This window comes from Telopea speciosissima, chromosome 3, assembly GCF_018873765.1.
Source record: "Telopea speciosissima isolate NSW1024214 ecotype Mountain lineage chromosome 3, Tspe_v1, whole genome shotgun sequence".
Lineage (NCBI taxonomy): Eukaryota > Viridiplantae > Streptophyta > Magnoliopsida > Proteales > Proteaceae > Telopea > Telopea speciosissima.
In genome coordinates this window covers 21,551,551-21,572,412 of record NC_057918.1, presented here as the reverse complement: position 1 = coordinate 21,572,412, position 20,862 = coordinate 21,551,551, and the positions used below count along the sequence as shown (strand labels likewise).

The window sequence follows — 20,862 nt, the reverse complement described above, 5'->3', positions numbered from 1 at the left end:
ATTTTCTTCTTTTTGGGTTTTTTCAATTTCCTTATATGCTTCATTCTTTAGTTTATCTTTTAAACTAGCAGTCAAACAGTTATTTCAGTTCTAATACTGTCAAAATTTAGTTTCCTTTTCTTTCATCTAGCCACCTCAAATAAATCTCTTCCTGTTTTTTGATAAAGAAGAAGAGAGACCAAACAACTCTATGACTGATTCATAAGATGTCTTTTTTTTTTTTTTCTTTTTTTTTTATGGTGGTTACTAAGATTGATTACCTACATCCAGTTGAACAATAATATTCTTGTAAAAATGTCATTCAATCTTACATAACTCATTAATTAAAGGTAATTAGATTAATTTATATTTTATTCCTTTCTAGTTCCTATTGTTTTTTTTTTTTGGGAGGGGCTAGAATTTAGCCCACTAAGGGTCCTCAAGTGATCAGGAGGGCCCCATGAAGGACCAACACTTATTCCACAAAAAACCTGATTTGCTAGAGGTGATACGGGAGGAGGTGTCATGAATTCGAGACCAACATATCCCAGGCATCACTACGACTAGTGGTCCCAACCATCAGTCCAAGACCGATCGATATCCCTATAGTTCCTATTGGTTACTTGTCAAATAAATAAAAATTCTATACTCACTAGTGCTCTCATATTTATGTTATATTTATATTTCATTTCAACTTAAAATGAGTAATAATTCATTTGTTTATGATGAGTATTTTTACTTATACTATAGGTAGCTAGGCTATTCTTGGATCACCACTTATGTTCTATCTTAATTATCGAAGGTTAAAGCTACCTTTTAGTTAATGTTTTTTATTTTTTATGAATTATGTAATTTTATATCAATCATTTACTAAAATGGCATCTCCAACAGCTTGACCTGATAATGCTCCCCTTTCTTCTTAGATAACTTCATACTACCTTAATCATGAGAGATTTGATGTTATGCCTTGAAGTGTAATTTTTTTTTTTTTCTAATCTACTGACAATTATAGTTTACCATTTGAAATAACATCTCCACATTATTCGCTTATTAATAATACCATTTTCTTAATAGATATTTTCCTAGTTTGCTGACCAAAAGAAAAGGAAAAAGGAATGCATCATTATTGCACGGATTGTTGGATGATACCTATATAGTTGTATTTCGAACATATAACCTTCTTTCGTTTGCCCCTTGTCTTATTCTCAAAAGTTCTTTAAATCAAGGGTAAAAAAGGGTTTTTAAATTTTTTTTTGAATGTAACTTCTTCTTCGGTAAGTCACATTTCGGTACACATATGAAATGGACAGGTTTACCCCCTCACCTTAATTTCTAATACTCTTTGCTGAACCTTGTGCAATACATGCATAAACATCCCACATATTTTGGGTGATATCTATTTTAGGAACATGCCTCAGAGCAGTTGCTTGTTTAGAGAGTACCTCATCGACAAAGCTCTACATAATACAGCAAGAACAAATGCTCAAGGATCTGACACTATCAAAAGGATACCACTTTGCCCTTTATTACAACCTGAAGTCATTGGTACTTCCCAATGCACACCCTTTCTGGAACAAGGGTCATTCCCCACAGATAGGTAAACATTTCTTATAGATCTCTTACTTGTTTTAACTATTTATTGATGTTTGTAATCTGCAAATATCTGTTCCTATCTACACAGTTCAAGTATAATGCTACCCGAATCGTCTAACTCTAGTTCCTCAAAGACACAACTCACCATTTTCTACCAAGGGATGGTTTATGTGTATGACAATGTTCCTGCTGATAAGGTACTGAAGTGTCATCTCCTACTTTCAGTATTAGAGTAATGTCCTCTGTTTAACTGCTGTGATTTGAGTCCCATTTCATCTATTCTTAGAACTATCTTTTTATGGTTTTACTTAGCTGGGAAGCTGATAGGTTTACATGGCAGGCCCAAGAAATTATACTTCTTGCTGGAGAAAGCTCTTTGTTGAATTCAGTTACCACGGAAACACCGGACATGCATGTAACAACACCATCTGTTCCTAATTCCAGTTTATTATCCATTTGCAAGCTTCAAGGAGGTGATGTTTCTTGTTCAATTTTTTTTTTCTTTCCAAAGGAAATTTCTATCTTAGATAACATATAGAATGCATGACTGAACTACATATATCTAACTTCAACTTCACCACCCCAGGCAACTACCCAAGTTTATATAAAAATAAATAACAAAGAAAAAGTTTCTGTCTGTCAAGACTAGTACATCTCCAATCTAGCACCAATTAAGTTCTGCCGCATGGAAGGGCAATGTGGCAATTTCAACCATATGGTTATCCAGAAAATAATCATTCTTTTATGGAAAAATTCCATTTTTCAGTGGATTTTGAAAGTTTTATTTTCTCACTTGGCCAATCCTGTCTTGGACATGTGAACAGGGGGACCTTGAGAGTGTCTGTCCATAAAATTTCAACTCTATCTATCTAATCTGCCACGTGACAGATATTGTGGGAGATATTTGCTCCCAGTCTTGGGATACTCTCTAGACCTGCTAGACTAGAGAGATTACTCCCTAAAATAAATACATAAAGGTAAATATAAGTAATATTGCAATCTGTAACTACTTTTCATATTTCTAATTTTTTTGGGGGGTAGGAAAAAGGGAGGAATTTTATCACCTTCTTGTGCTTTGAATCAAGAGTGGTTCATTCAGATTCACCTGAAATTTGAGCTGCAACTGGGGCTGGCCCATGAGATATTGGAGTTGAAATGTTAACTGCAATAAGACTACCAAAAATTCATCAATTACCCATACTGGCCTGGCTTGAGGTGCACCCCACTTGCATAAGCTTAGTCTGACCAGAAGCTTGAAAATACTGCAATATGAGTTGTTTATCTAAAATAGAAGTGTTGTGCATGGCATGGGCATATGTTGAGAAACAGAATGTGATGTGACTTCAAAAATCCTTAAGAGCAAACTGAAAATTAATGTGGGCTATGGTCCTGAAATAATAACAGCACCTACAAAAACAGAAGAAATACCAAGATAAACAACAGCTTGGGGTTTATAATCACATAAATAATGAATGTAATTCAGAAGTCTCAACTTTGATGTATAAACCCTACACAGAATCAGATTGTGTGTTACAGATGCTAGAGTTTATTACTCAAATGAAACAAGTTTTGGGCATTTTCACATTTTAGCAGATGGATTACACAGATCTCAGACTGCTTTTATTTGTTCATTTATTTATTTTAGAGCAAAGAAGACTGATGGTTTTATTCTATTCAGACTATAAAACTCTAACCAGGTCCAAATAAGAGCCTAAAACTAATCCAAACCCAACAAACAAAAGAGCTCATGATTCTCATGAGAGAAAAGCTCAAAAATAGGTAAGTCCTCATCAACCTCAGCATCAGGTTGGAAATAGTAGGTGTAGAATCCTTGATGATCCGAAGTAAACTCTATATAATGTGTTATTATCTTCACTTCAGAGTTCAGAAGATGCTTTGGGTCAGTGCTGGTCAGATTTCAAACAAACACCCATAAATTTTTAATTTCTATATTATAAGAAAACTCTAACCCGTATCAGATCAAGAGGAAATCATTTGTGATAAAGTTAACATGAATGCAACTTAGTTTCTTTAGTAGTAACAGAAAGAAGATCATAAACATGTACTAATTGTTGCAAATTCTGGCAGGCATTGACATTGCAAGAAAGTATTCTCTTAAGCGGTTCCTTGAGAAACGTCGGCAAAGGTACATTAAAGCCTTGACAATAATATTGTAACTAATTTGAATAAATAATGCTTGTAAGCAAAGCACTCTTACAGAATTTGCTTGGTATATTAAAGTCAACTCAGTTGGTTGAATCTTGAATTGATTTACTACAATAGTAGATTATGTTGAAAAGTAATTCTCTTTGGCTTATTACTTTGTAGGTTCATAAACAAGTCTACTTGTGGCTTTCCCATTATACAGCAAGAGAATGGCAACCCAACATCCGATGATTGCATGGTTGACAATGAAACCTTTTCTGCAGCAACTTCCCTTCACATTTAGAATGCCTTCTCTCCCTCTTTCACCTGATCAAATTGGTTCATTAGATTGTTCCTCTGCTTTGGTTGGTTTAGGTCATTCGTGTTTTAGGATTACATAACCACTCCTAATGTTTGATCAACATGTGATGAGATCAAAACAACTTTTTTTTTAACAGAACTTTATGGTGAATAATGTAAATTCACATAATCCTCACCTTGATTTTTCTTACATGAAGATAGGGGATTAAATAAGACCATGCATCTAGAGCACAAAGAGGTGTGTTTTGAAGGAAACCAAATGGTGGTTGGCTTGTTGCTTGCTATCCCTAATCCCTATAGTTTCATTGGCTAAGTCAACCTGATAATGTGCAATCCGTAGTCCGCAAACTGTTTGAGGGATTAAAAAAAAAGGCTTTTTCAAAATGAAGCAAATATGGGTGCAGCGCTTAATATTTTTGTCACTCTAGAACGCATCATTCTAGACCCTCAACGTTTTATGAGAATGCATACCAAACTCAAACTCAATAAACTACAGATACAGTTTTTGTTCACTCACCATAGTACGGGGCAGAGTAATAATGACTCTAGATGGAAATACTTTACCTTCACCCATGGTGGAGGCAATTATTTCATGAAAAACAAATGGAACAAAAGGGTCACACAACAAGAGGCACTTCCGGTGTCACAGCTATAGAATCAGTTTGGACAGGTGGACTAATGGCATGAAACATAAAAATCAACTGGGAAACATCTTTTGCAATGATAGTGCCATTATTGTTTTGGAGTCCTTAGAAAAATTGAAGCAGAGTGTGTGCGTGTGAGAGAGAGGAATAACACAAGCTGCTCCAGTCATCAGTACCTGTACAGTTCCTACCAAGGAGATAATACTCTGCCCAAGTGCCCATGCATTACACAAGTTTGGAATGGAATGAAATAAATATGCACAAATGCTCAGTCCTAACTTCTATTTCATTCTAAGGTCTACCAAGACAACAACGCTCTAATCTTTTACCCTGTCAGGTGCAAATTAAAGCTCCATTGCTAATTCATCAATGTTCCAGTCCCTCCTGATAGCACGGCTCCGCACCAGCCTTGGGGTTCCTGTGACTCCCTGACTGTTGGCCATAATTGGGTATGGGCTTACCTTGGCTGATGTGATCACACTACTTGGTGCCTCTGGTCCAAGAGATGCCTTCTTGTTCAAACAATTGATGATTATAGAACAACGTCCCTCATTATCTGAACTTGAAACAGAGTAACTCCTAAAAGATTGGGAAGGACTTTCAGCACTATGACAAACAAGACAAGCTAGACTCATTGTAGATCTTGGAGCAACCCCAACTCCAAAACTAGCTTACTGCAATCAAAATGCAAACAGAAAGAAAGAAAACATATTATAAGCAAAACAGTATTCTTTCTTTCTTTTTTTTGTGGGGGAGGGTTTTGTAACGCAAAAGCAGATAGAAAGCATAGACTCCTTGTGGAGGAGAAGGGAACAAGTAATAGAACAGAATAAACCAGCTATGCAAAAGAGAATATAATAGTTATGTTTTCTGTTTGAAGTTGTAGAAAGCAAGCCATACCATTGTGACAAGGCATATCCAAGTGACCATTATTCAAAGAATGTGAAACTTAAGGTAGTGACCTGCCCGGCAAGCAGAACAGCAATGCATATACAAGTCTTGATGAACAACAGAAAAAAGAGAAGAAAAACTACATAACATACTGTCACAAAAGGGGAAGACGAAAGAAACATATCCTTTATTACTATTTTCCTATTTTCTATTCTTGAATTAAAAAATCAATTAAGTTTACCCCAAAAAATCTCTAATATCCCAGATTGGTTGTACAATTAATTTTAGGCATAAGCAGTCAAGCATACCCTCCAACCAAAAGGGAATCCTCACATTAACAATATAAAACATATTGGCGTGTGTTGGCAACACGAATGTATTTTTCTGCTACTAAAAACCTTGCCTGATGGCTTTACTAAAAAGGGCGTACCAATGCATGAGGCTCCCGCCACTGCGGGGTCTGGGTAGGGTCATAATATACACAGCCTTACCCCTGCTTCGCAGAGAGGCTGTTTCCAGAGACTTGAACCTGTGACCACTTGGTCATAATGGAACACCGTAACCGTTGCACCAAGGTCCACCCTCTGCCAGATGGCTTACTCACCCCAAAAATAAGAAGGTCGTAGTGCTTAAAGTCTTGACTTTGTGCATGTGCATATGATTGCCCATGTAGAGAAAGACCTTTGGATAGCTTTTAACTAGATTCTTATCAACCAACATGCATTTCAATTTTTACTGGTTTGAACCAGTTTTGTATGACCTGGACTGACACCAATGGTTCAAACTGGACAAATTTCATCCGGGCATGCATATGGGTAGTAGTCTAGCTATTAAACCAAAATGTTCCACAACCAAACAGCTAGTTGACTCAACCAGCTTTTCAAGAGACATTACAATCGAGCTAGTGTGCAATAAGATAATTATTTTTTAATCTTTACTGCTAGAAGCACCGTAATCTGTAGAAGGTGGGGAAGGATGCTTCTTGAGCTTCTCCAGCTTTTGGCAGTAAAGATTCCAAACGAAATAATCCTATTTATATATTTTTTTAACCCCTATATTAACCAGAAGTTGGTTTCTAGAAGTCAGGGAGTAGAAGCCCAAGAACCTTATCCAAACAAGCACCATTAGTACAAGATCAACAACAAGAAGAGGCATGAAGGACCATAGAACATGACATATGGACTACAAAATAGGACAAGTCCCCATATACAATTGCGGCCTAGACACCCCAGCCTTAGCAAATTCATCAGCTGGACTATTCCAGACATCAACTCCAAAAAAATATTACCAGTAGAACTAAGGGTTCTAACTTTCCTGATGAGATGCAATTACCTCCATGGGTCCCCATCATTGGTAGGTAACCACATAATGAGCAAACCTGAGTCCCGTTCAATGTTCAGATCATTCCGTCATTGATTTAAAAGATTTTTCAACCCTTCAACTTTTGTCATGATATAGTCACATATACCAATCAGACCCGAAAATACCATCCTAAAATTACCATCATGGCCTAGAAGATCCCCTCCAATACCTGTAGGTCCTGGATTATCCAATTAGCTGCCATCAATGTTCAACTTAATCACATTTGGAGTGGGTGGGGGGGAGTCCACACACAAGTCGAATCTGAAGAAGACGACCAGAAAAACAGAAACTTTCTAGACTCTTTCATATTAAACCAAACTTCAAGACCACTTTTTATTTGTGATCCATTACACAAACCTTAGAAGAAGCAAATAGCAGTTAGCTTAAACAGTACTCTTGAAATATAGAAACCAGTAAAATATAAACTTTCTAGACTCCCTCTCACTAAACCAAACTCCAAGACTACTTCTATTGTGATCCATATGGCAAACTTACTATTTAGACTCCAACTACAAATTAGCAACTCCCTAGAGTGCTCCCAAGTAAAGATAATAATAAGCTAGAACTTTCCATCAACTGGTTTCTAAAATAGGATCCCCGCCAGAGTATGATACGGTTTCAATAACATGGTCATAAATTTCCCAAAACGGCTTTGATTTGCGACATGTCGTCTTGCTGGAGAGCTAGATAAATAAACTTCCAAATGGCACCTAAATCATGCCAATCAAACTGGTTTTCAGCCTCAAAAAAGTGACCCAAAGCCGGGTGATGAAAATACACCAAAATAATGGCTCGACAATCTTTGAAGCTTGAGATGCTCCGCCATCACAGTCACACCATTCTCTGAACATCCTATTGCAGCTCTCCCTGAAATAGTCCAAATCCCTGCCAAATTACATATCTCTAAAGCAATTCCCCTTCTCTTGTCAAGGTGGACTAAAGTAATCCCTCAGAAGGTCGATTGATTTCCAAAGTGATACGCACAGATTGATTAATATCAATCTTCTGGTGATGGGCTCCAATCTCTAAGATTCTATTTCAAGGGCTGAGATAGCCCAGATCTACCAATCAAATGTAATAGTTAAGATTGCTCCGATTTAATGGCCAGAATTTAATAAGATAATTTCCAGATTTCAATAGTTTACTTCCAAGATAAAATTGAGGTATAAAATAGCTTAAAGAGGTAGACTGAGAGAGTGAAAAGGGTGAGCAATAGGTCTTATGGGGTAGATAAAGTATGGAAGAAGAAGCTGCTGGATAGAGAAAATAGAGGGGAGAGAAGATATCAATTTAAAAGTTGCGAGGGAGAAAATATTGGAGATAAAGAAGATAAAGTATGGAAGACTCCACCAACCAGTCCAGTTCATAAACGAAAATAAAAGTATCCTTCAAGGAAATTATTTAAATTGGTGATGTCCAAAATTTCCAAATCTATTGCCTTTCTCCTAAATGGTGACATATATTCACCAAAGTCAAGGACTGTTGGGCTACTGTAATGACATATTAACATCTATAGGTGAATGTACTCATTGCTGATGTCTTTGGGTTGTGACCTGCTTCAGCCTGATGGTTGAACCAGGATGACTCGACTAGGATTATATAATTTTATGAGCCATCAACATTAATATCTTCTTCTACCATGATTGTGCTACATGAGATTTCTAGGCATTTAGCTTAGAGGGCCTATGTCATTAGTTCAGCTTGTGTAGGTCACAGCCTCATACGTACTCCCCATTACTTCACTTGGGTGGTTACTAATTGTCCTGCTCCCTTAAACTATGTTACATGCCAATCTGGAAATTCCAATTGCAGGAAACAAATTATCTCTGTGTGCTTTCATTCCATGGATATGCATCCAATCCAACCACTAGCCATTGAATATTTAGTATGATCCCCCCCCCCTCCAAAAGACCTTTTTTCCCCTTCCCCCAAGGGACTACTTAAAGTAAGAACTTCACAGAGAATCTGCACTACTCTTTAGATTCAATCACAACCATTAAAAAATCGAAGGTTGTAACATAATTCACACACTGCCTCGAAACAATAACTTTGCATAAAAATTCTAACTTGAGATCCACTCAAAAAGCATGGAAATGTCACAGGGCGTTAGTCAGAAATTGTAGCAATTTCGCAAGTTCCACCATTATATTAATTTCTTTGGGACCTCCACTAACAGAAAATAATTAATTCTCCAACAAATTACTGATCTTTTAACTGCAAAATATCAGTCCATCATCAAGAATTTTGTAGCATGCCCAACTAATTATCCATTTCCATTATAAATTAAAGTGGGGAAATTCTCTCATTGGCGGAGGAAAGAAATGAAGAGTCAAGATTCTTAGGAGGGGCCTTTCGGGCAATTCAAACAATGGTGGGGGGAGATTTTGGTACTTGATTGCTCCCGACTACCTGGTGCAGAAAATTTTCTTCCTCAATTAAAATGTTTCCGAGATTAGAAATACAGTTCAAGGTCTGAGATTTAAAAACATTAAAGTGGTCAAAACATTTAGAGATTCTGTCCAGAAAATACACCTACTTGCTTTCTTCAAGACAAAAGTTCATATAAATGACCAAAGTGAAAATCTAAGACTCTAGTGTTCTAAACTGAAAAATATAAGACTATTTTTAATATTGGATGACCAAGAAAATTCATGTTCAGCCACCTCTTTGGCCATTCAATATCCATAAGAACGAGGTTCACTGTCATGCACTAGTAGCCTTAGCAAGCTACCAACAGGCTATTATAGCAGAACACGCCTGTGTGTAAGTGAGCAATATGAGAAAGAATATCAACAAGCATTTCTAGATCCAAAAAGCAATTGATAGTTGTAATATGCATTAACATTTTATTTTATTTTATTTTTTAACATTTTTCTTTTAGAAGTTTTATGTAGCTCCATGACCCAACTTTCGATCTTTTATTTTCCTTTTCTTGTTTAATTAGGGAAAGGAGGATGGAAACAAATAATTTTATCCGGGGGAAATGCAGAAGCTTTAATCCTCAGTTATCTCTCTATATCTGGTTGGCAAGGAAACTACAACAGTTATATATCCCAGGGCCAAGGATATATAAAAAAAAAGCATTCTGATACAATTGCACTATGAACATGAATTGATGGTTAAAAAAAAAGCCTCAATACGTGCTAGGACTTTTGCACTGGGTACACACTTTTTTACGTGCTAGGACCTTTGAAGAAGAGAGTCTAGAGAATAAAGACGAGTATAAAACAGCACTATAAAACAGCACCTCATAATGACAAAGTAGAAAAGAAATGTATTGCAATGGCAAATGAGAGTTCTGAGTCAGACTCTGAAATTTCTACCTATACGCAGAATTTTAGTTTCACCTTTTTAATGAAATCTTCGATCAAACAAAAATTAGGTAGGAGCTCCTGATCTTTGAATCAGGATGTTGGAAAAGTTTCTCGAATGCTATTTCTTAAGGTTTATTGAATTTGCAATCAGATAAATTATTATCTGCTGAGTTGCCAAAACTATTTCTTTCTCTGGACCTACATACATATATATACTCGAATGCCCTGCCTCTGGCCACAAGTAGCTCATGTTTTTGACATCAATTTATGTTCTGTCTCCACAACTGAAACAGCCTAAACTACGAATCCCAATATCCCAAGTCTTTCAGCTAATATTTCAAAAATACCAAGAACAAACAGATATAAACATATAATCTTTGGATCAAAACAAACAACTTAGAACTCAATCTACTATGAACAGCCCACCTAAAAGCTGCCAAGCAAAGGGAAGAGGTTGGGGGACCAGAGTCGCCGAGGTTAGGTCCCGACGCCCATATGAATTTTAATATTTTCTTCCTTGTTCAACGCTTGGCACATTTACACTTGTATGACAGCCCAACATATGGGGAAAAAGGTTTTCTGAGCCACTGGGGCAGGGAACGCTAACACCTTTGTGTCTATCTCTCTCCTCACATGAAATGACCTTGCTGCCCTCCAATTTATGATACCGTTTTGTCGCACCTCATTGGTGTGCTCCTCTATGCCACTTGTTCAGAGAACCCTCTCCCATATATATATCACTTTGTTGAAAACTGAAAACCTGACCACGAAGCAAGAAAAAAAAAAGAAACACACAAAGAAAGGAAACAAAATACAACCACAACACAAAGATATACATGATTCAGCAAGATGCCTATGTCCACGACCGTTTGGAGGTGACTCATAACCCCTTGTCCACAAGAGTGTCCATAAATGGCTGATCCATTTCCTCAGAAAACAAGACATCAATTCTCAACACTCTTCTATCTATCTATCAGCTCTTCAAGCTGGTCTTTCAAACACAGCCAATAAGTGTGTAACCAAAACCCATCCAGGATTTTTCTTTTGCATTGGAAAGATGATACAAAAGGAGGTTGAAGATTGGGATTTCAATCAACTCAGTCCCTAAAAGTCCAAATTCATATTGATGTTATCAAGCATGATTAGCTTCTGACTTTTAGGAAACTGACACAAACTTATAAGCAGTGAAGTGCCAATAGAATGGGAAAGTTATATCAACCATGCACCCACCCTCTCCATTTAGTAGAAGCATCTTAACCAAGGAAACCAAGACTAGCAAAAAAGCATGAAAAATGGAATAAATTTATCTATGAAAAAAAAAAAACCCTTAAAATAAAATTCTTTGGCCAAAAAACAAAAAAGCAAACTACTACACAGCAACAACCCTCTAAGCAAACCTCATCTAGAATGCACCCAAGAAACACGCAAGCACAAGTAATGACCTTCACCATGTCCTCTATCCCAACTGCTAATGATCTAAGCCAATACACATCTACTTGTGGCCGCACCCTGAAAGTGAGTGTTGCAAATCACAACTTTCCTGCAAATTCTCTCTATTGCAGATCTTCCACAACCTGCACAATGACTGTACCCATATGCATACATCGAATAATCGACCACCTTGTACAGTCGCCAAGATTAATAGGACCAACTCCTTCCCAACTGTCTACGAATCTTCAAACTGTGAATTTCAAACCTAAAAAGATTACAGAAGAAACAGAGAATTGGGAGAAGAAAAAAAAAACATGCTTTCCCAAAATTAGAACAACCAAATATTCAAGCTCATACGAAACACTAAACTACAAGATTCATCAACCCATCAAAATATTACATTGAACAGATGCAATTTAATGACAGAAAGCGAGGAACAAATTTCCCATCATTTAAGCAGATCTCGGAAATCACGAGACCTAGTAAATTCATATTCAATTTAATCATAGACTCACATTAACTACGAAGAAAAGAAAAGTCCTTTTATGTGTATTGAAGCCGTAGAATCTCTTTCTCGTATAAGAACTAGAATAAAATCAATGATTTTCTTCAAAATAATTGAAGCTCAAAAGATTCAGAGAGAGATCTGAGAACAAACCTCACTGCCCGGCAACTGTTTTTTTTTTTGAGTCTCTGCGGAAGTCTTCAGAGAAAGTTAAACGGAGGTGAGACGAATTTGCATAAAAGAGAAGAGAAATAGATCGTATCAGTATTTGTAGAAGAAGAAGTGTATAAAAATATAAGATTTGAGATACGATTCCTTTAACGTATGCCAATCTAATCATTCATGCTTTGGTTTTAATTTTTGGGTAGAGAGCTTACCTGGTATTAGTATTAGTATTAGTATTACAACCATAGAGCAAGTGATAGTGATGAGTGATTAGTGATGAGTGATTAGTGATGAGATCACCCATCCTTTTCATGGAAAAGTCAATCGGAAATGATGGTGAAGGTGCACCTGAAATTGAAAAGATAGAAAAGAAATGTATTGCAATGGCAAATGGGAGTTCAAGTCAAGTCAAGTATTTAAAAAAAAAAAAGAAGTTCAAATCAGGCTCTGAAATTTTTGGGAAAAAATCTTCTCCAATTCTGTAATCTTAGAGTGCGGTATAGTTCGGGGTCTGGAGCTCAAGACATGTCCAAGACGCAACATCCAATTATGCTAAGCTAGAGAAGAAAGCAAGAAAGAAAAAAATTGGGTCAATCGAACTCACACCATTGGATGAAACGTTTTCCACATGAGATCACAATCGACACCATATACTATTGTCTTGGTTTTCTTAAAACTCAATTCCACCATTATTTACATTAGATGTAACCGGTCACATGTTTAAGACATTAAATTAAAAATGCCACTATTGAGTAATTGGCTTGAGTAATGTCAACCTCATGGTATGACTAGGGGTATAAATGAATAGCCAAAATCCGTTTCCATATCTGTTTAATACTATTTGAATTCATTCGAAAGCTAAACGGATGCGGATACGGATAGGCTATAGCTATCCGAAAAGCTATATTTACATGTAAATAGATAAAATATCCGATCCATATCCGTGTCCGTATCCGTTTAGCATTATCTGAATCCATCCGAAAGCTAAACGGATGCGGATACGGATATTGCATTATCCGAGCCAAATCCGATTCATTTACATCCCTAGATATGACCTATTATTATCATGACAGTCAAGAATTGAAGAACCTCCAATCATCTTGGATAATATGAGAGATTTTAATTGATGATCAATAAGCATTTCGAGTTGGGTCATCAAACCTCTCCTTTTGCAGCCTCAAGTTAATGATGTTGATTCACTAAATTATCTCATTCAATAATCCTAACTCATTAGGATTGCATTACATACTATCTAAAAGTATGTCAAACAATCTAATCATTCCTTATGAGATCCCATCTCATATATGGCATATATTCAAACAAAATTGAATAGGAGTAATGAGACAATTCCTCTCTTCCCACCGAATATGAGATATAAGATTTTTATCCAATGTACCATTATTTCATTTTTAATGAAATCATCTATAAAAGTTGTCAATCAAGGTTGTAAGCTACCATAATAGGTTACACAAAATGAAAAAGAGTAGGTTTCCATTGGGATTCCACCTAGTATACCAAGTATCAATCAACTATCATATTCTTAATGTAGAATTTATCAATATGTACACGGCCAAGCAAGTGTAACCAATAACTCTCAATTTAAGTAGATTATTATGCATCAGTCCTCTAGAGTGCAATATTGTATTATAGACTATAGGGCATATATGTACTGTCATAACCCAGTCTATAGAAAATTCTCTGGAGTTGCAATTTATAGTGTCCAAAGCAGAAGGTCTGGTTTGATCATGGGAGGCATCTCCCAAGTTTTTTAAACTCTCTTTGTTGTGTAAAAGGGAGAATGTTCTCTGTGCCGCAGCGCAGACTGCGCCCAGGCACATGGGCAGCCTGTGCAAAAGGGTAGGATGATCATTGCGTCCATCCCCATGTGCCTGGGCACAGGTTGCGCTGTGGCACAGAGAACAGCGCCCCTAACTTTAAACAATTTATCCTCCCATATGGTCACCCCTACCCATAGCCTTCCAACTTCAAGCCAGTAGGAAGGAATTTAGGGGTATAAATGAATAGCCGAAATCCATTTTCGTGTCCGTGTCCGTATCCGTTTAGCACTATTCGAATCCGTTCAAAAACTAAACGGATGCGGATACGGATAGGCTATAGCTATCCGAAAAGCTATATTTACATATAAACGGATAAAATATTCGATCTGTATCCGTATCCGTTTAGCACTATCTGAATCCGTTCGATAGCTAATCGGATGCGGATGCGAAAATAGCACTATCCGAACCGAATCCAATCCGTTTACAGCCCTAGGAAGAATCTTATATTCTTATGTGTGGTTCTAAAAGGGTGTGAATGGAAGAATCTTTGGTCACCCGATACCTTGCCACTTTTTTGTTTTTTTGGTAATGATACCTTGCCACTTATATCCTCCTAATATATAAGATCATGATCTATAATAACTGGATAGGATCCAAATATTAAACATAAAATTTAGTAGATTTTGTGAGTGATATGAAAAAAATATATAATATAATATAAGGAGAAGATATTCTCTGTGGGGGTGTAGGCCACTTTCAAACACAGTGGGGGCAACATGACCGCCCCCATGAAAGGTGGAAATTCCACCATCGAGATGCCAACGTGCATGTGTAGTTTTTGCACTCCCCCACAAAGAACGCTTTCCCATAATAATATTATGTAGATCCATTGATTAATTTTCGATCTTCCGAGTTTCTTGGATCCGGCTCCTCTCCAATGCGGGGGTCGATGTCGACACGTGAATGGGAGGTCAATCGAACGGCACCCCCGAGCTGGGAATTGTGTACATCGCATTGACATGCACATATGATGGACATGCAATGCACATGCGATGTGCACCATTCCCAGCTTGGTGGTGCTATTCGATCAACACCCCATCCACATGTCGACATCTGCCCACGTGCCGGGTGCGCTGGAGAGGAGCCCAATCCGAGTTTCTTAGCCTATAAATGGGAACCATTACATGCTCATGAGGTCCAATTCTCAGGACCGGCCGGGTTCGGTCGCCCACATCATCTCTCTCTCTCTCTCTCTCTCTCTCTCTCTCTCTCTCTCTCTCTCTCTCTCATATTCCTGCAACTAAAAAACGTGATACTATAAGAGTCATTCATCCAAAACAAGAAACCCCAATGATATAAAAGGTATGTAATCCCCAAAAGAAAAGGAAAAAGGAAAAAGGAAAAAGGAAATAATAGAGGTAGACTTTCACCTCTATCCATTGACTGATTTCACGTAGATGAGTGAAAAAGAAAGAAATCAGCAACCCATACCATAAGAAATCACCATTTTACTCTTACTTATGGTAGTGGAATCAAATCCGCCCTTAAATTTCTTCTATTACACCATTAGAAAAATAATCTAAATCATTAAGGATTCCTACCTAAATTATTCCTCATTCCTCCCCTTTAATTTACACTATAAATTACAAATACCCCCTAACGAAGATGAAACAGAGGAGAAGAAGAAGAAATGGGTTTGAAATCAAACATTTGGGCCATCTTTTTATTGTGTCTTTCAGCATTTACTGTTGAAGCTTTATCAAGTAGACCTTTCTTCAATGTGATTAACTATGGTGCTAAGGCTGACGGCAGAACAGATATCAGCCAGGTAAGAACTCTGAACCTATAAAAACCTGTTTTTTTTTTGGTTGGGTATAAGCAATAATATAAGCTTATGTGGTGAATACTTGAATCAGGCTCTCACAAATGCTTGGAAAGATGGGTGTGCTTCAAATGTAGGCTCTACAGTTCTAATCCCTAAAGGGACTTATTTTTTGGGTCCGGTTCTTTTGGTTGGACCATGCCGGAATCAAATTGAGCTTCGGGTTGAAGGCACAGTGGTGGCTCCGATGGATCCCGCCGCCTTCAAAAGCGTTAATTGGGTTGGTTTCCGGTACATCAATGGCTTGACGATCTCTGGTGGAGGAACATTTGATGGCAAGGGACAGATTGCTTGGACTAAAAATGATTGTCATCTAAACTCACATTGCCAACAATACCCTGTTGTAAGCTTTCCTATTGCTTAATTCCTCTACTCTTCAGTTTGAGAAATGGAATATCCACCCATTCAACCCTGTGTTCGTTGTGGGTGGAGATTCATCTTCATTTGTTCTCACCATGTGGGGTGAGGGGTGTCAACCCACATGGGTAGAGAAACTGGACTCATCCATCAACTTTGGATCCTTACCCACGTTGAGGGAAGGATCAACGTGATGGAGATTCCATTTCATTGACCCTCACCCCACACCCCACATGGATAGAGAATCTGAATTCCCATCCAAATAGTGAATGGTGCAACAAGGGTTTGGCTAAATGTTCAATTTAGGGTTTTAATGTTGTGTATTATGTATTGTCTCTTAACAACAGAACTTGAGATTTGACTTCCTCAACAACACATTGGTGAAGGACATAACTTCCTTGAACAGTAAAAATTTCCACATGAATGTTTATTCATGTCAAGGTATGACAATGCAAAACCTTAAGATTATAGCACCAGGGAACAGTCCCAATACAGATGGAATTCACATCGGAGTCTCGTCTTTCATTACTATTACGCATTCAGTGATTGGTACCGGCGATGATTGTATCTCCCTTGGTCCAGGAAGCCGCAACATAACCATAACCAATGTGTTCTGTGGACCAGGACATGGCATTAGTGTTGGTAGTTTAGGTAAGTACCCAAATGAAGAAGATGTTGTAGGAATCACAGTAAGGGATTGTATCTTAAGTGGAACTTCAAATGGTGTTAGGATTAAGACATGGCCTTCTTCTCCTCCTGGTCTTGCTTCTGATCTTACTTTTGAGAACATTATAATGAAAAATGTTTACAATCCAGTGGTAGTAGATCAAGAGTATTGCCCTTATTCGAAATGTGATAAGAAAGGACCATCACTTGTTAAGTTGAAAAATATTAAGCTCAAGAACATCAGAGGGACATCATCTTCAAATGTTGTGGCAAATATTGTGGGTAGCAGAGTTGTGCCATGTGAATTGGAGATTGGAGATATCAATTTGTTGTATTATGGAAAGGATGGAAGTGGTGCTACATCAATATGTTCTAATGCCAAGGTTGTTCTTTCTGGTAGGCAAAACCCTCCTACTTGTAAGTTTTAGGTAATGACCAATGAATGGGTTATAGTTTTTGTAATCAGTTTTCTGTAAAACCGTGGCTGGCTCTTGCGTGTATTGCCCTTTATTAACAAGCAATGAAACTTGCCCGGCCCATACTGGTTAAGGGACGTTCTCTTATGTTTTCTCATTGTGAAGTTTTATTTATATATGCAATCTTAACTTAAATGTAAGACTCATAGAGTGCAGACTGAGGTACCACTCCTTTTGGGGTCATGAGGTTGATCCTCGGGCCGAACAGAAACCTGTGGGCGATCATCACCTAAAAGTTTTCGTGTAATGACTTCATCTGCTTACTTAAACCTCGGTTTCGTTTTAGGCTCATAGCAAGGGGTCTGATCTTGAATAAAGTACTCTCTTTCAACAGGAGCTGAATTCGCTTAGGTCTTCTATGAGGGCATACTCCTTTCTTCTGTGGGCATTGATCCGAAGCTCGGCTATAAAGCAAAGGTAGCATCATCTTTAGTTTAGTAAGCGGCATTAGATGAAATTAAAATGAGGATGGTTTTCCCTTAGCCAAGCTCAAGGGAAAAGTTTGGATGATGTTTAGAGGGTATCAGGAAGAGGAATAGGGGTATTATTGACTTTGTACGTGGCAGACACTTTTTTAAGGTAAACAAATCCCTCCTACCTTAAATGTTTCAATGAGACTCTAAGCAAGAAAATTTTCATCGCAACTATACTAAGCTATTTATTGATCCTTACTAAAGGTTTGTGCTCATAATATAAGTGCGGCACAATGGGAAAATACACAAGCGTTTCGATCAATGAGTGAACACGCCTAGGTACCCAAGGGGCAGAGGTGTCATCTCATGATGCCCTGTGAGAGGGTGTAGGAATTTTTTTTTCTCACTTCTAAATGTACACTTTTTAGTGGTGGTAATTTTTTACAACAGCTAAAAGTTTATTCATTTAATATAAAAATATAGGGAAAGTTTTCATACACGGCTGTTCAAACCGTGTATGTGGGAGGGCCTCTCACAAAGAGTTGGAAAAAGTCATAAATCTCCACCCATTAATTAGTGCCTTGAAACTCCCACCCTCATATACACGATTTACACGCCCATGTATGAAAACTTTTCCCTAAAAATATAATATGATTTTTTTTTGTGGCACTGTTTTTTTCCACTTCTAATTTTTTCTCAATTCTAAATGTACACCTTTTTTTTCTTTTTTTCTTTTTTTTAGTGGCCCGGCCGTTTTTCGGCTCTCTTTTTCTTGATCAATCAGGTATGTTAGAGTCGCCAATGTGAGATGAAAAGAATTGTGCTTTAATACTTAAAGCAGCCTAAACCCTAATAATGCAAGAGGAACACTAAAAGTGAAAGACAATGCTCATTCTCCAATGGCCACAATAATTGCAATAAATTCTGGTATCCGTCAAGATTATATTAGAATTTTGGGCTTAATTAATTATATCTTAACTTTTTTGGTATACTAATCTTTTCTTGATCTCATTATCTGTTTGCTAGTGGAACAAGAAGATTGTAATTGTGAACAACCTAAATCAAGGATTTTGTTCATGTTTTTCGTGCGGAATTCTAACGGGTCTTCTCCAACATACATGGGTGCAAACAGGAATACGGCATCCTTTTGATGCCTTGTTTTTGCTGCCGTTATCATATGGTTCAAACGGGAAAAGAATCCTTGATGGTGGAAGAGGACGAGGGTGATGTTAGGGTGAGGGTGGGGGTGGGGGAGGGGGGTTGGCTGTAGTGCCACTTGAAACAGACCAAACGATTGAAGATGCAAAGGAAGAGGGTGACGTTGGAGTAGCAGTGGCAGAGGGCCTCCTGCAAGGGGTTCTAGCCCGTGTTCTGGAATGAGCCATCAAAGTCGCTAGGGCTGGTGGCGAGGGAGCGACCAGATGGAGTGTCCCTACCACCATACAATGATTGAAAAGCATGACCAGGGATAACCCTAATAATCAACGGTCTATAATTGAATGAAGCAATATAGTCTGTGTCGCAATAAATGAATATTTTAAGGGATTATTGCAAGTTCAAGGGTTTTTCCCATGCTTCTATTTGGATGTGAAGAAATCATAAATAGAATTCTAGTATTTCAGATCATTAGAAGCGACATGTTGGAAAGTTTTCTCTAGAGACAGCAACTATACTAAGCTATTTATTGATCCTTACTAAAGGTTTGTACACGCCTAGGTACCCAAGGGGCAGAGGTGTCATCTCATGGTGCCCTATGAGAGGGTGTAGGAAATTTTCACTTCTAAATGTACACTTTTTAGTGGCGGTAATTTTTTACAGTAGCTAAAATTTATTTATTTAATATAAAAATATAGGGAAAGTTTTCATACACGGCTGTTCAAACCGTGTATATGGGAGGGTCTCTCACAAAAAGTTGGAAAAATCATAAATCCTTACTCATTAATTAGTGCCTTGAAACTCCCACCCTCACATACACGGTTTACACGACCATATATGATAACTTTCCCTTAAAAATATAATATAATTTTTTTTTTGTGGCACTGTTTTTTTCCACTTCTAATTTTTTTTCTCAATTCTAAATTTATACCTTTTTTTTCTTAATTTATTTTTTTGTGGCCCGGCCATGATTCGGCTTTCTTTTTCTTGATCAATCAGGTATGTTAGAGTCGCCAATGTGAGATTAAAAGAATTGTGCTTTCATACTTAAAGCAGCCTAAACCCTAATAATGCAAGACAACACTAAAAGTGAAAAAGACAATGCTCATTCTCCAATGGCCACAATAATTGTAATAAATTCTGGTATTCGTCAAGATTAGATATTACTAGAATTTTGGGCTTAATTAATTATATCTTAACTTATTTGGTATACTAATCCTTTCTTGATCTCATTATCTGTTTGCTAGTGGAACAAGAAGATTGTAATTGTGAACAACCTCAATCAAGGATTTTGTTCGTGTCTTTCGTGGGGAAATCTAACGGGTCTTCTCCAACATACATGGGTGCAAACAGGAATACGGCATCCTTTTGATGCCTTGTTTTTGCTGCCGTTATCATATGGTTCAAACGGGAAAAGAATCCTTGATGGTGGAATTATTACAAAGAGCAGGCGAAGATGCAAAGGAAGAGGGTTATGTTGGAGTAGCAGTGGTAGAGGGCCTCCTGCAAGGGGTTCCAGCCCGTGTTCTGGAATCGCTAGGGCTGGTGGCGAGGGATCGACCAGATGGAGTGTCCCTACCACCATACAATGGTTGAAAAGCATGACCAGGGATAACCCTAATAATCAACGGTCTATAATTGATTGAGGCACCCTCTTCTTACCAATATAGTCAGTGTCGCAATAAATGAATATTTTAAGGGATTATTGCATGTTCAAGGGTTTTTCCCATGCTTCTATTTGGATGTGAAGAAATCATAAATAGAATTCTAGTATTTCAGATCATT

General features: G+C 37.6%; 3 protein-coding genes across 3 annotated transcripts in view; 2 read left to right on the top strand and 1 right to left on the bottom strand.

Moving 5' to 3' along the window:
* The window catches only part of LOC122654491 (protein TIFY 10B-like), a 29,554-nt gene extending 25,441 nt beyond the window's left edge, over positions 1–4,113 (top strand). Inside the window, exons 2-6 of the mRNA XM_043848607.1 lie at positions 1,385–1,576; positions 1,661–1,769; positions 1,913–2,045; positions 3,661–3,718; positions 3,901–4,113. Of these exons, the coding sequence (XP_043704542.1) occupies positions 1,389–1,576; positions 1,661–1,769; positions 1,913–2,045; positions 3,661–3,718; positions 3,901–4,021 (609 nt within the window). The 5' untranslated portion in view covers positions 1,385–1,388 and the 3' untranslated portion in view covers positions 4,022–4,113. The remainder of the gene's footprint in view (positions 1–1,384; positions 1,577–1,660; positions 1,770–1,912; positions 2,046–3,660; positions 3,719–3,900) is intronic.
* An 837-nt stretch (positions 4,114–4,950) lies between these two features.
* LOC122654492 lies at positions 4,951–12,451 on the bottom strand. The gene is made up of 2 exons (XM_043848608.1): positions 12,339–12,451; positions 4,951–5,356 (listed from the first exon to the last, which is right to left on the bottom strand). The coding sequence occupies exon 2, from the start codon at positions 5,315–5,317 to the stop codon at positions 5,027–5,029; it is 291 nt and encodes a 96-aa protein (XP_043704543.1). The 5' UTR covers positions 5,318–5,356; positions 12,339–12,451; the 3' UTR covers positions 4,951–5,026.
* Positions 12,452–15,091: 2,640 nt separating this feature from the next.
* LOC122654964 (exopolygalacturonase-like) lies at positions 15,092–17,461 on the top strand. The gene is made up of 4 exons (XM_043849218.1): positions 15,092–15,182; positions 15,868–15,956; positions 16,045–16,353; positions 16,715–17,461. Exons 1-4 carry the CDS (start codon positions 15,092–15,094, stop codon positions 17,459–17,461), a joined length of 1,236 nt encoding a protein of 411 aa, XP_043705153.1.
* The last annotated feature ends 3,401 nt before the right edge of the window (positions 17,462–20,862 follow it).